We start from the raw sequence: 16293 nt of genomic DNA on the forward strand, positions 1-16293 counted from the left end.
TCCCTGTGTCGGGTCTGATGGTTATCTCTGTTTAAGGGACTTCAGAGCTCTGACCTGAGGCCTCAGGGTTGCTTAAGCATCAAAGAAGGCTGCTGCACCCTACCCTGAATGTTTTACTCTACTTCCAACTCAGGACAAGGCCAAGAAAAATGTTGCATTAAATATTTAACTCTGCAGCCTTTAATACACAGGTGTTTTTTAGTGCTTTGTGACCGGGCCTTTTTTATTTTATTTTATTTCATTTTATCTTTTGGTAGATTTTTTTAAATGGTTTTCTCCTCATACTTACCACAGAATATTTTTGAATTTTTCATAATCAGCATAATGAATGCAAAATGTCTCCAGCCTTTGTAGAGTATGAAATGGATGTGGGTCATATTAACTCTTCACCAGAATAGTTAATATGCTTTTAATGAAGATTGGGGTTTTTTTTGGAATCAATAATTATGATTTCCTGAGTGGCTATTAATAACTAGACTCTTTGCATGAAGTGTGTAAAATTCTTCCACTGACTCTGAATGCCAGAGCAACTGAGCATGCCTTTTTGCCTCGTGGATGAAGATGCTCCAAATAACAAAATCCAAATCTGTCAAAGAATACAAACAGCGAATCAAACCCAGTCTTAACATTTGACCCCACCGAGCAAAAATAAGCCTTGCTATTAGCAAAGAAAACTAGGCACGCTGGGATAACTGAGTGATCTCAAAGCTGGCTTTTCCGTCCATGACTGACCTCCAGGAATGTAAAGCCTCATGTCTTCCATCCAGCCTGGCTTCCTTAGATCTCATTTGGCAACATCCATGGGTAAATAACGAAGCATACTGTCTTTCAAGTCACTAAAACAAATGAGTGAAAGATGGTTTGTCTCCAGCAAGAATAAAGGGTAGGTAGCTAACGTCTACTGGCCTTCACGAAACATATATTTGTTTTTAGCCCACAAATATATGGCCAACTAAAACAGGGTAATGTAATCACTTCTACATTTTTAAAACCCAGAATAAAAGAGGGGGAAAAAAACCAGGTTAAGTGCTGTGTGGTGACCATGTGGAGAAGCATTTGTGATCAGCTACCTCTTTCTCTCTTGCTGCTTCTTTTGCATAAATAGAAGTGATGAATATCTTTGATTCCCTCTAAATTTTATGATTACTTTCTTTGCATTGTAGTTAAATAAGTGCATTTAGAGAGGCACAATTTGATGCCTTGTCTCATATGCACACGTTTTGGAGTAATCGTGCTTGTCATAAGCACTGAAAATTTGTTCCATTTCTTTTTGAAAATATTTCTGAAAGGCGAAAACTCAGGGAAATTAGGCTATTATTATAATAGAGCCAGGGTGGTTTTCAACCACACCTAGATCCAAAACTGTGTGAATCCACATTTATCTTTCTCCCTCTTCATCTAAGTTTTATAATCGTCAGATAAGTAACAGAGACATTTTTGCTCTATAATGGTTAATAATTGAAACCTAATGTATGTAGGAATTTTCATGTCTTCTTGCTTGATTAGAATTGTCACTTCTGATTACCCTTTTATCTCCTGCTATTTGAATTAAATGTTTCATCACTAAATATTTTTATAGCTACTATTATATGGAGTATGAGGAAGAGCATAGAAAAGGTTCTAAAAAATCTATTATCTACACAAATATGCATGGCACTGGACATATTCATTTCTGAAGGAAATGTAAATGGAATGTTTTCTGAATTCTAACAAAACATTCACTAAAAATGAACAAGCTATAACTCAGCCACTGTAAATAAGGACTGGGAACTCAGCAGAATTCAATGGGAAATATCAGACAGCCTCGCTATTCGGCTAGCTTTGTAACCCTGAGCAACTTTCTCAACCATAAAATGGGGATAATATCACATTGTATTTATCACAATCATCCTGGTGTGTGGCGAGTTTTGTACCGTATCAGTCTACAACTGGTGCAGTCTATATATAATCCCTAAAAACAAAAATCTAATATGAGCTATTTTGCTAATGTAAGACTACTACTTGATTTTTGAAATGTAATTTCTTTTGAGTATCTGTGTACAGTTACTTGTTTGTGCACATGTGTGTGGGGTGCGCATGTTGGGGTACACCTGCACAGGTGTGTGCTTATGTGTGGAGGCCAGAGGTTGATGTAAGGTGTCTTGCTCAATTACTCTCTATTTATTGAGGCAGAACTCACTCTGTAGACCAGGCTGGCCTCGAACTCAGAAATCTGCCTGCCTTTGCCTCTCAAGTGCTGGGATTAAAGGCGTGCGCCACCATGCCCAGCGAGGCAGGGTCTCTTATCCAGGCTCCCACTGATTATGCCTAGTTCAGCTAAGCAACTTGCATCAAGGACCAAGCCTTGTCTCTACCCCTGAAGTTCTGAAGTTATAGGTAGCCACAACTCCAGCCGACCTTTTCTGTGGGTACTGGGGATCCGAACTGAAGTCTTCACGCTGTGTGCCAAGGGCTTTATCTATTGCCATATCCCCAACCCCTCTAAAGAGCATATTCTTACTACCCCCAAGATTATACTTTTCCTGGTGGACTAGGGAAGGGAGAATGGCAGATACTAAACTGGTAAGTTGGTATAATTTATTTATTTATTAAGACTTATTTATATGAGTACACTGTAGCTGCCTTTAGACACACCAGAAGAGGGCATCAAATCCCATTACAGATGGTTGTGAGCCACCGTGTGGTTGCTGGGAATTGAACTCAGGACCTCTGGAAGAGCAGTCAGTGCTCTTAACCGCTGAGCCATATCTCCAGCCTAAATTGGTATAATTTCAACCCAAATGCCAAAGCTTTGGTTTCCTGTTAAACTCTAGCTCATACTTAGTCCATCTCTTCAGGTGATGGAATCTCTTGGCTTGCTGAGCTAGACTTACTTGCCTTCCACTCTGCACTGTATGACTTCCCTCTCCTCCCAACTTCTGCTGTCTTGTTAGTGCCATAAAATATTAGGTCACTGGAAAAGAGAGAAAGGGCTTTAGGCTCCTCAGCCCGTGCCCCCTTTTTCTCCACTAAGATGACCTGCTGAGCACCCCATGTGGATGCACCCACAGTGCTAATCAAGCTTAGATCTAGCCTTTGTTGTCCAGAATGTCTTCGCAGCCTCACCAGATGCTTTGCTGAATCCCAAACAAGTGGCTTACATATAAAGAATGCTGACATTCTGCTCAATCCAGCAAGGCAGGGTTTCATCATGATTGTGAGACACAGCTTCCTTGCTTAAGTCTTAAGGAGATCCAAGCTGATCAGGAGGAACCAATGAGATTGTGAATGGGATGTGTCTGGTTATGTCTGATGTCTGGTTCCCTTAGGTTTCCCTCCTGTCTGTACTATTCTTCCCACCTACTAATAAGTAGGCACTCTTTGCTTAATGGAGTCCCCATATGGCTAAAGTTTAATATCACCTCCTTGAAGCATTTGCTAGTGAGTCCAGTCAGAATTTCCCTCTTTTGCATTTCTACTTGGTTACATCCTGTACCACTTCAAACCATGAAAGATACTATTAATTTTGCTAACTTACTTTCCTATAAAGCCCAAGATCCTGAAGGGTAGATGTCATTTAATTTGTATTACAATCATAGTCTCAAAGTACTTTCTACGATGCTGGTGATGAATAGTTACTGAACATCTAAGTGACTCTTCTCTCTTCCATTTTTCTTAGTTTCTATGACTATTCTTGTTTTATTCTTTTGGCATCGTGGTTATTTTAAAGTTTCAAATCCTATAGATCCTTCAAAGGACAGCAGTCCCCATTACACATAAATCACTTATTATTTTATAACCATAACTCTGAACTTTCATATGGTTATAGTCTATGGTTTCTATGATATATATGGCTTATTATGCTTCTCTAGTTTATATGACTCAAGCAAGTGCTACTTTGGGTTGGAAAGTGTATGTTGTTGTGTAATGTGTGTAGTATTGGAATTGGTTGGTAATTAGGTCAACATTCAGCTTTCAGAGCCTGAGAATCTTCAGGTCCAACCCTAAGTCAGAAAACAGGAAAACATCTGTGTGGGTATACATGCAGATGTGTCCACAGTGGTTTCTCCCAGAATGGGTGAGGCTATAGATCAACCTCTGTATGAGAAGCTAGGGAACCTAATGTTTACAGGAAATAAGTTCCTGTGACTCTCAGATTATGTAATTTATGGAGGGAAAACATTCTATTATCCTTCCTTTAAATGCATTCTCTCCATTTTTACATACAACAGTAAAAAGTTATTGTCATTGAAATATTACAAATAATGTTTAACTATCTTTGTCATTTTGTAATAATTATCTTTAACTTTTAAATAAGACAAACATCATAGGAAGTGGCTTTGAAGGCAGATTCTTCTTTTAATATTTGCTACTCCCAAGTTTTATATATAGTTATTAAATGAAGATCACCATGTTGGTGTTGCTTTATCCTGATGTCATAAAAGAAAAAAAACCAAAACAAAACAGGAGTTAAGGGGAGGAGACTGGGAAGATGACCAAAATGCACGGTATGATATTTTCAAAGAATTAGTAAATATACTGACAAAAATGAAAACCTAGAGGAAAAACTCAAGGCTAAATGGAAAACTGCCAAGAAGATGGTGTAGCCTGACCTGAGCATTTGTCAAAAAAAAAAAAAAAAAAAAAAAAGAAAAAAGAAACCGTACTTGGCAACCTTTAAACAAAAACACTGAGCACAGTCTCCAAGCCTCGCTTGTTAAGTGCCATCATTTAAAATCCGGGGCAGAGATTAATGAGAAAAGTGTTATTTATACCACTTCTGTGAAAGGAAAAAAATTATCAGAGCTGTGTTATTAAAAAAAAAATGAAACGAGAAACAAAAATCACTACATTAAATGTCAGTTAATTATCATTCTGAAAGGAATAATTATCACTGTGGCCAAAGTTTCGAGCATGAAAACAAAGCGACACGAATGTCCTTGATTTATGTTAACTTATAATAAAATTTCCTACCAGGTAGATTCATTTGTGAAAACCAGAAAAATGACCTTCAGTTCAGGTTATTTTTTCCCCTAACAGTCCTGGTAGAGGCTTGGTGGTAGATACATGCAAAATGAGATTAACATTCATATTGTTTTTAAATATCTTTCTTGCCATGCCAGGGAATGAACCCAAGGCAGTGGTTCTCAACCTTCCTCATGTTGTGACCATTTACTATAGTTCCTCATGTTGTGCTGACCCCCTAACCATAAAGCTAATTTTGTTGATAGTTCATAATGGTAATTGTGCTACTGTTATGAATTGTAATTCAAATAGTTTTTGGAGTTTGAAGTTTGCCAAAGGGGTCCTGGCCCAGAGGTTGAGAATTGCTAACCAAGGCTTAACACACACTAGGCCCCAAACTCATCTCAAATCCCACAAACTTCTTCTCACTTATAGTTTTATCAATAATTTAATAGATTTTATGCCATGTCTGGAAACACAAAAGAACAGAGGTCTAATGCAGTGTCACCCACACTGGGGCACCATTTGTGAATATTTGGGGATGCTAAGTGAACAGAGCTTCTTTGGGGAAGATAACTGGAGGAATTGCTCAAAATGAACTATTCACTTGCATATTTTGTGCATGTAATTATTTCAAAACACAGTGGCTCCAGTTTTAATAATATTTTATATCTGGCAAAGATGGTACTCAATTATGATGGAATTATATCCTGATAATCTGCCAAAAGTTAGAAACATTGGTGAATGAAAAGTGTACTTAATTACTACACTCACCCCACCTTCTGGGCAGTCTGGGCCAGCAGCAGAACATACTCGATGACCACTGTCCACCTCTAAGAAGGATCACTGCCTAGCTTTCCATTTATCACTCGCCAGGGAAAACCAAACTCCAAGCACTTTGAAAATGCATCTGCATCTTTTTTTCGTCTTTCTTTCCTTGCTGTAGTTTGAAAACCTTAATTTGAATAATATGATGACTAACTGCACTTAAAAAGTCACTAGTTGGGCTGGTAAGATGGCTCAGTGGGTAAGAGCACCTGACTGCTCTTCCGAAGGTCCGGAGTTCAAATCCCAGCAACCACATGGTGGCTCACAACCATCCGTAACGAGATCTGGCGCCCTCTTCTGGAGTGTCTGAAGACAGCTACAGTGTCCTTAAATATAATAAAAAAATAAATCTTTAAAAAAAAAAAAGAGAAAGAAAGGAAGGAATGAAGGAAGGAAGGAAGGAAGGAAGGAAGGAAGGAAGGAAGAAAGAAAGAAAGAAAGAAAGAAAGAAAGAAAGAAAGAAAGAAAGAAAGAAAGAAAGAAAGAAAGATCACTAGTTTAGCCTACAGAATAGTACGGTGAAAAGGCAAACCCATTTTTCCTAGACCTTAGTCTGGGCCCCTGCTCAGCTTATACTAGCTCATTATTAAGTTTCCAGAAGGACATCAAACAGGATTTAAACTATGGTTAAATGTAGGGATCCTACAAATTAATAATATTCTATTTAAAGTTAAAAGGTAAAATTGTGAGCATAACTTTTGAGCTTAGAGAACTCATAGATTCATCTACAGCATCCTTATTGGAGGTAGTGTTGCTTATATATTGCTTTAAATGCCCGGCAAAAAACAGAATCCAGGGTCACAAGAAGTCAAACCAAAGACTGTGAGAAACTGGGTAGTAGAGCTTGTTCGAAACTCTTATGTTAGAGCAGTGGAATTTCTAAAGTTGAGTTTTCTAGGATTCTTTTTTGAAGGAAGGCTGCACTACCTGCAGAAACTTCAGAACCTAGGCTGCAAAAATGTACCTCTGTAAGTAAAAGCATTATCCATGTCCACAGCACTCCAGACCCAGAGCCTGCCACCACTGGAGCGCAGCTTGGTCGTCTTAATTAACAGGCGGATAGGTGGGGTTCCAGGTGCCTTTTCTCAAAGCCAAAGAAATGGTTCCCAGGGTGACTAACAGGGTCTTCAAAGCCTTCTTGCACTCCCTTATAGCATAATCTCACTGGCTTCCTCACGTACTTGCCATCTTCATGAAGGGAACATGGAAACCCATGATATACTGCCTTAATGTGCTAAGCATTCAAATTCCAACATAAAAATATTTTCCACACAAACCCAGCACCTGCAATAACCTTAGATAATAAGGCAAACAGCCGCAGTGAGAAGGGTGTGAGCCCACCACGTGACAGCTTCCAGCCTGACGGACAGCTGGGGTCGTCAGGGTAGAAGCAATCATTTCTAGGGTCACTTAAGCTAGACATCTAGGTTTTTCTTCTTGTAAGCCTTGTTGGATCCATCAGGATTTGGTGCTGGACAGAACTCTCTACATAAAGCAGATCTGAGAAAGCTAGAGGCCCTTGGCTAAGGAACACAGGGCAAGGCCTGGGAGGGAGCCCCGTGAGCTCAGAATTAGTTTCTCACTAAGTTTACATTGTCTAGAACCACATTTGGGGACTTTGCTCTGTTCAGGAGGTCCATCTTATACATTTATAGAAAATGTTCTTAAGTAGTCAATTCTCTAAGGATTAAATAGCTATAAAACGCCATCTGACACTAAGGAAAAGCTTGTCTTTATCTCTTGATTTTTGGGCTCTAGCTACAGTTTCACAGGGAAAGAAGACCACGGAAGCTTTGCCTCTCAAAACTAAGGAGCAGCTATGGAAAGCCCTGGTTAGGAACTTCGTTTGCCAATGAGGTGTAAAGACAGCACGACGTAAGCACCAGTAAAGCCTGTGAACAGTATTTACTGAAACAGTTCATAACACAGAAAATCTGTCTGAAGTGTACAGTTACTGTCTCACACAATGACAGATCCATTTGCAAAGACTAATATGAATATAATAAATATGAGGTTTACATACTAATTTATACACAGAAACTGCCCCACAGCCGTAAAAATTTATATTTAACAGTGCAACATATCATTTAGTCATCTGATTTATTTGACAAGTTTCTACTAAACACAACTACCTGGTTTTCATATACATATATAACATTGTATGTATATAGATATTCAACCATCTGTACAGATTCTAAACATAAAACTTCTAAAAGGCACAATTGTCTATACAACATATACAAAAATGGTTGGGGCTAACACAAAACAACAATTATTGGTCAAAAGTTCATGATTGCACAAAGATTAGTCATGAGTTTATGTCAGAAAAAATGTGCTTTAAGGAAAGGAGGGTTTTTCAAAAAAACCTGTTATAAAAAAAAAAAAATCAGTAAAAAACAAACCATTAGGTTGCTATGACAAGCCTGTCCTCGTCATCATCGCTGCTCACATCGCTGAAGTGTACAATGGGCTGCCTGTGGGGCACTGGGGGCCTGGGGGCCGCTCTGTCTGTGGGAAGTGATGGAGGGGCTGAAGTTTCAACTTTCTGTAAAGCTTCCGGTGTGGGTGCTGGCTGCGCCTGCGCAGGGGAGCGCCCAGGCAACACGTGACCCGCAGAGGGCCCCTTCGTGGTGTCCATTTTGGTTGAGCCTTCAGGTCTTGCGTGGTCCGCTGAGGGACCTGACATTGTTTGTGGGGTTTCCTGAGGGCCTTCGGGTGACCCCTGTGGAGGCTCAGCACTGTGTCCCTGGCCTGCGGGCATCTGCAGCTCCATTGCTTTGCTGTTGGGAGCGGCCGTCTCGGGAGTCCCCGTGGTGCCCACAGCCACCGGGCCAACGGAGGGGATCAGGGTGGGCAAGGCGATGTTGAGGATTTGGAGTCCCTGAATGTGTGCCGGTGGGGCGGGACTGCTCTGGGCGGGCGCATTGGCCAAAACCTGGAGCCCCACTGCGTTGAGGGCCAGGCCCGGGGGGTGCCCCTGCGGGCCAACGGTAGCGTTTGCCAGGCCCACCAGGTTGACTGTTTCCATCCCCAGGGACGTAAGCGACTGCAAGGCTGGGGGGCTTAAGTTCTGCAGGCCTGGCACGTGGATTTGGCCTATGGGAATACAGGGCACCACACTGCTCAATTCTGCCACTCCGGTGGGGCGATTAGGAGCGCCCGAAGCTTCAGTGATGGTATCCCCAGAGGTGCCCACGGTTCTGTGAATAACACTCACAGCGGGGATGGTCAGTTGCATTGGCCCGGCCTGTATGGGTACAAAAGTGGAGTAGGTGAGGCCGGCAGGCACCACATGGATTCCCCCTACGGGAACCATGTTGTATGGGGTCCTTGACTGCTGCTGGGAATGCAAGGGGAGATGGCTGAACAGATGTGTCTGCGGGGAAGGCAAGCCGGGAGGTGGTTGCAAGAGTATTTGTTGCTTCTGGTCTTGACTGTCAGGGTGAGGTGAGGCTGAGGAAGAAATCCTGGCGGCCTGCTGAGGGTTGAGCTGGGCTACGGCAGGAGGCAGTTCCACAGATGATGAATCCTAAAAGACAAGAGACAATGAGCCAGATAGCCTTCATCACCGCTAAGATACTAGCGTTCAGTCTGTTTTCATTGTGTTCCATGATATATTTGTATTTGACATTTGTCAGCTTGCTAAAAAATTTGCTTTGATTTTTCTTTTAGAAATTTTCAACAACAAAAATAGCTTTATTTAAAATTTCTTTCCTACTACCAATACCAGAAAAAAAAATTGTATAGTATTTTGCAATCTGCAAACCAGTTCTTAGGCATCATTTTATACTGAGATGAGCATGTCTCTACATTTATGCTGATGATATTTTTCAGGTACCACCTGCATCACCGTATTTTAGAGACTAGGAGATGTTGAGAAATGCCATCTTAATTGGCTGTGTCAACTCAACTGGGAAAAAAATTAACCAAAATATTATTCATTCTATGAAATGAAGAGCTGTTATTAAGACAGAGGTCTATAGTTGTTCATTAATTGCTAACTCATTCATAAGCTGATAACTGGATTTTCAGGCATCGGTAGTTATGTAACTACCATATCTAAGATGCTGATACAGCAGCTTAGAAGACAGGTGAACAATATCTTAAAAGTTTGGGGGAAGGATGAATCTTGCCTGTCCTTTTCATCCGTGAATTTTATTTACATACTAGCTTTTTCTTGCATATGTATGCATTTCCATAGCTACATTAGTTCACATTATAATTTAATTTCTATATTACACTGAGAAATTAAGTTTAGATTAGTATGTAAAATTCTAAGCTTATTTTTTTTCCAGTAGGAAATATCTTTTCCCACTAAGAAATAAGCCCTACTGCCTTATTCAACACACAGGAGAAGGTAAAGAATTGCCAGTGAGAGACAAAATTCTTTGTTGGTTAGGAGGCAGCCAGGGCAAAGCATGCAGTAAACTTCTTACACTTCTCTGGAGCTGGGTGTCTGGCACTGAGCCCCCTCTGGAAGAAAGCTTTCCCAAGTGTTCCCAGCAGTGTGCTCATGCAAACAACATGAAATCTTGAATCATTTTTGTGCCCCACTAATTTTGTCATGAAGCCTACTAGCAAAGCACAAAATTTGGAAAATGTGCTGTAAACTCATCACAACCACATTAGTGGAAAAGCAAGAGTCAAACCACTGGGGCCTTCCGTCTCGGGATGTGGGTTTAAAACTGGTAAATGCATACTTGTGTGTGTGTTTAAAAGCCCTGCAAATAATTAAGGAGTTTATTTTTTAACAAGGCACCACAGATTATACTATTTGGGTTTTTGTCGAGATAATTCACAAGGCTTTACCAGACATAAATGAATTCTGTCATCAACTAACAACAAAAAGGTACACACTCATATGGTCATAAATGACTTTCTTTAATCTATTAAGTTTTCCTTATGGAATAAGAAGAGAAAACAAAACCCAGAGAAGCCCCTACCCGCACCCCTGACACTCCTCTACCTGTACTGTAGCCACAGGGCTTCCAGCGGCAGGGTTTCCAGCTGCAGGACTTCTCAGGACATCGGATTCAGAGGAATGCACAGACAGCTGATGACTGGGGGACCTGGGGGTGACTTCGGGGGACCTGGGGATGTCGGCAGGAGGAGCCTGCTCATGCTCATCCTTCTCAGTACTCTGCCTGGCCTTTGCTGGTAAGTCTGTCCTGTTAGGGTCACTCTGCACTGTGCTCACAACAGTCATCTTGGTGAGCAGTGCTCTAGGTAGAATGTCCATTGGGTCTGTATGTACCCCTGAGAAGCAACTGGAAACTCTAAGCTCCTCCTCGACACTCCCAGGGTCCTGAAGGCCACTTCTGGATGGGAGATGCTGTGGGCTCGCTGTGACTGAGGGTGCTGCTGAGAGGCCAGACTCTGCTTGGCTGTCGTCATCGTCCTCTTCGTTGTCATTATCATCCTCATCTGGGCCATCAGACTCTTCAAGATCATATCCAGACCGCTCGCAACCGAATCTTTGCTTTTCATCTAATATGACAACCAAAAGGATCTGTTACAGAATGTTCTACAATTACACACATACAATGTCTCCCTTTTTAGGAGCTTGGCAGTACTGTGTAGCATACAGAAGATGGCCACTCAGGGCATACATCAGAAGAGTGACACAGAAAAGCAGCCAGGCAAGTGGCAGGGGCCTAGACAAGGACATGAGGGGAAGGGCCATGATCAGGGTGGCAGGAAGGCACATGAAATGAACCTTCAAAGAGCAAAGCACAAGCACAGTGTGACATGTAAAGAAAAGGGATAAAGCCTAAGTATTATATTTGAAAAATAATACTCTTAAATATGACAAAACCAACCACTCCTAAGCTTTCTATTTTCCCACTGCCGGGCCCAAAGGAAACTCCATCTCCCCAAACTCCAAAAGGCAGAGGGACAAATGGCTATCCATGGTACCTGTTAGCATGCTATAGCAATGCTGGCCCCTAGGTGCGAGTATCACACTACCTGTTGTACATTTAAAAGTCTATCCTAGCTCTCCTTCCCTCTTCCCCTACCGGAACTCAGCCATGGGCCTCCGTCCCCCAGTGACTCAATTGCTTTGCAATCCTGCTATTTTCAACAGGCTCATCACTCTCTCTTCCTTGAGGTCCCGCTCTTTGCCTCTCTTCCATACTTGCTCTCACTCGATGCTCCCCACACCCCTCCTTTTTGCTGCTCCTCTTCTCATGCCCAGCTCCAATCTGCTAGCCTCAGTCAGCCTACCACCTTCTCTGCTCCGAACTCTTCAGACACCTCTGGCTAGTCTTTCATATCTACAATAAAAATCATTCATTTATGGCCATGGAATGGTCATGTTAGTTTATATACCTATATCTTCCTTTTATTATGAAATTAACACTTTGTGGTATTTGATTTGTTAGTAAAATGTAAATTTGGAAACATTTTAATTGATATGTAACAGTAACAATGCTCACTTGATATTTAAGGCCTTATGCCCCCAATCCCCATGTATTCCTCACCAATTTCTCCATGTTGTTTTTTGAGACAGGATCTCTTACTGAACCTCAAATGTGTTTAATCTAGATCAGCCTTCCTAGGGAGCCTTTGGAAATCTGCCCATGTCTGCTTCCCAGAGCTGTGGCCAGAGGCATATGTTACTCCGCTCAGCTTTGCACATGGTCCTGGGGATCTAATTCAATCCTCTGTGCTTATGCAGTAAACTTTTCACACACTGAACCACCACCATCATTCCTCTTCTCAAAAACCACCAATGTTTCTTCTTGTTTCTATAAGACTTGATCCATTGCTTACAAAAAAAAAAGGAGTATTATCTAAAAGCCATTAATACTAACATCACTTTTCAAGAATATTCAAGATGATTCAAGTGACAGTGTCAAAATTCCCATGTATTCATGTGGAACTTGGTTTAAAAAACTTTATATTTAAAACCATACAAAGCAGACAGCTAATACTTAAGAGGTGTGGGAAAGAAAATGTCTACAATATTTCTTTGACAACAACCCACTTGGCTATCAGACCATATATGGCTTAGTTGTATGTGATACATTTCAAATTCTTATTAAATGATGATATTGGTTTCAGTAGATTTTGGTCCAAAAAAAAAAAAAATTAAGCAGAGGATGCCAAAAGTAATGTTCTATCCTATGCCCAGCTCTGAGCAGTGGAGGAGACTGCCCAGCCTGTTCTGCCTCTCCCAGAACATGGAATCTGCTCCTTATCCACTGAAGAACAAAGACCTGCCTGCTAACTCAATAGCTTGTCTGGGCAACAGGATATTCAGAGCATCAAGTACTGTCAGCTGCTGTGTCACTATAATGTCTAAGGCTAGGGAAGTAGGTTAGCTGCATGGTTCATGTCACTTCATCTTAGCCTGGGGCTTTGCAGGCATCACTGTGCCACAGGGCAGAAAATACCTTGGACATACGACACATCATTTTCATTATTACAGTGTATTTCTGTATCTCTTCTTGTCTATGCATTATTGTTGCTAACTCTTTACTAAGTCCGATAAAAAGCAGCATGCCATACTAGCTAAAGTTTCAGGTATTCACTGGCTTCTTGGGAGGTATTAGCCATGGACAAGGAGCCCACTCTACTTTTTGAAAACAGAAAATAGAAACAAATATGCAATAGATATTTTTATCAGACTTCCCAAGCATTCATTTATTTCAATATTATTTTTTCTACATGGCAAAATATATTCTTATAAAAATAAATTCTTACAGAAAAGAAAAAAGTCTTATAGAAACTATGCACCAAAATATTGGAGGGTGATTTCTAGGGGATAGAAAAGGGTAGAATGTTTATTTATCATAGATATGTGTTGTTTGTAGGTATGTGGTGCCAGCATGCCTAATTCAGCCTACTGATTGCTGCACAAAGAATTGGCAATCAACAGCAATGAGCACACCAGCCAGCAACCATATTGTCTTGGTTTCTAAGTTCTATTCTCCAGCAAAAAGGACCAGACGCTTTAGAGAAATGCGTAACTCTGGGGCTAGAGCTTCTTGGGGGTAGATCCTAAAGAAAGGAACTGCATAGGAAAGATGATTGGATCGGATCAGACCTGAAGGGCTCTTACTGTCTATAGCCAATGTTGGAACCCAAGCGAGACACTGATAACCACAGGACCTGGGGATGCCTTTCAGAGTAAGTTCAGTCTGAGTCCACAGATACAAGTGGGAGAGTAAATAAAGCATTTGCATAGAAAAGTTCAGTTAATAACGCACCATAGTGATACTACTGATAAGACTTGCATTAAATAAACAGAATATGCATGGTTTCAAAGTTTCAAAGAGGGAAAAACAGTTAAACTTACAGCACAGTGTTATAATAGGTACCACCTTAGCCCAGGGATAGAGGCCAGTATGACATCATGAGTCCCTTAACTGCAAACATCACCCTTACCTCATTCCAAATGTATAACCTCAGTCTAATTTGAAAATATACCGTAAGAGCCAAATTGAAAAGTATTCTGCAATACTCAATACTCATTATCAAGGTTCAAAAAGAAACTACAATAAACATATTACAGGACCCAGAAAATGATGGAATAACATGATAATAACCTTGGAACAGATAAGGGATGTACCTAAGTAGCTGTATAACGTGAATGAAGGCTTTATTCCAGTCAATAATAATGAGCTGAGGTAAACTCTAGCATCCATGTGTGCTCTATGAACATGTGAGGCTATCACACACAGGGAAGCTGAGCAAAGAGTATTTAGGAATTCTCCATGCTACAGTTTTTTTCCATATAATAGAAAATATATTTTAAAAAAATGTCAGTGCTCTCAGTCTTGATTTTGTGTCTCATAAACTTGACAATACACTTTTCTATAAATTCACATCACATCAAGACTTCTCTGGTAAGCATCTCCCACTGTTAATAGGAGTCAACACTTGAAATGAATTCTATCTCTTCTACAAGCACTGGCATCTACAGGCACTGGAAATTATGGCACGCACCCTAGCCTAGGTGCATGCTTTATACTTATTTATTTTTTACTATCCGATAGTGTTCTTCCTACTCTTGCCTTTCTTACTCTTTCTTTCTTTACATATGAATGTAAAATGGCTCTACGCTTGCTCCAGCCATCTATACTAGTAGAGAATTTAGCTTAGCAGTATATATAAGCCAACACCACCTGGTCATAATTAAAACAAGCACTAATTAAGGGTTACAGCAAGTGAAAAATGCAGTTAATGAGTTTTAGTGTTATACAGAGTTGAGATTCAACGCACACAGTTTGTGCTAAACACTTCCATTCAGCCATATTTAAAACTGACTAGAGGATGATCTGAAAGGTCAACAATAGATTATAGTCATTAAGCTAGCTTATTAAAGATACACATGAGTTCCTTGTTTAAAGGCAGAGACATTAAAAGCTTCATATAATTATTTGATTATGGATAGCAGACTATATGAAACATAGCCTCCAAGGAGAGTGTAAACTAATAATTGAACTTAATTTCTTAATAATGTTTTATCTCCCTAACAAAGTTTAAGAGTGAGTTGTCAGGGTTAGTTGTCATACAGCTCTAAACTTCCTTCCTCGAAAGAGCCATCAGCCTCGATGCTGAGGGAACCCAAGGAGAGACTGCCATTCTTTTCTTTCAGCTCCCTTCCCAGGGTCTGGAGAGAATGGTCTTTCTTTCTCTGAGAGAATTGATGTCTGAATTTCCCAAAGAGAAAGGTCACTGTCAAAAGTTCTGGAAATCTACAAATGAATAGTGGGTTACCATCTATTTGTCATACCAATCCAATATTTTGGAACAAAGAAAATGATAAGGTGGGTAATATCCATGAGTAGAAGATAGAGTTTCCCGGAGATACATGAAAAAGCTCTAAGAACCTTAAATAGCCACACCACAGCAATCCTTCTGCCTAAGTCCAGCTTGGTTGGGATTGGGGTTACGAATACGGGCAGCTACAACACTAAGAAGAATCACCCCAACTCCAGCAACGGTCAGACTCTCAGACTGGGGGAAGGGCCTTGTATACATGGCATTTGAGCCTTCTCTCACACAATTTCCAGGTCATTCCCAGAAGACAGTTCTTTCCAACAGGGCTCTAGGCAGCCTGTTCAGTTCTGCTGCACTGGTTATGTACTGCTGTATGCTAGTTAAGAGGCCAGCTTCCAGAGATGCCTGCTGGCAGTGAATCAGGACCGGTCCCCAGAGAAATGCCTGGCTGGTTTTGTTTGTTTTAATTTTTGTTATTTTTGTTGTTTTGTTTTTTAAGTAAAAATGTTTTTAAAGATGTATCTTTATTCCATGACTCTTCTGCCTGCACTGTGTATGTATAGTATGTGTACACAGGCACTAAGGGAGGCTAGAAGAGGCTTCAGAATCTCCCTGAAACTGGATTTACAGAGGTTTGTGAGCCACCATGTGGGTGCTGGGAGCAGTAAGTGTTCTTAATTGCTGAGCCATCTCTCTAGCCCTGTTTGTAGCTTTTATCAGTATGCCAAAGAGGATGACACAGACTTGACCATTTCTCCAAAACCTCACCAAGTATGAGTTTATGAAATTGCT

General features: G+C 40.7%; 1 protein-coding gene across 4 annotated transcripts in view; it reads right to left on the bottom strand.

Annotated features, from left to right (window-relative positions):
• Positions 1-775: 775 nt before the first annotated feature.
• Positions 776-16293, bottom strand: part of Hivep1 (HIVEP zinc finger 1) — a 136913-nt gene continuing 121395 nt past the window's right edge. For 2 of the 4 annotated variants that reach the window (XM_085831148.1, XM_085831149.1), the window contains exons 8-9: positions 10739-11259; positions 7449-9301 (exon numbers count right to left, since the gene is read on the bottom strand). In XM_085831148.1, the coding sequence (XP_085687274.1) occupies positions 8177-9301; positions 10739-11259 (1646 nt within the window). In that variant the 3' untranslated portion in view covers positions 7449-8176. Of the gene's footprint in view, positions 837-7448; positions 9302-10738; positions 11260-16293 lie in introns of those variants that run through there. The other 2 variants (XM_085831150.1, XM_085831147.1) reach the window with 2 other exon arrangements.

This window comes from Mus caroli, unplaced genomic scaffold (assembly GCF_978045245.1).
Source record: "Mus caroli unplaced genomic scaffold, Mus_caroli_1 scaffold_15, whole genome shotgun sequence".
NCBI lineage: Eukaryota > Metazoa > Chordata > Mammalia > Rodentia > Muridae > Mus > Mus caroli.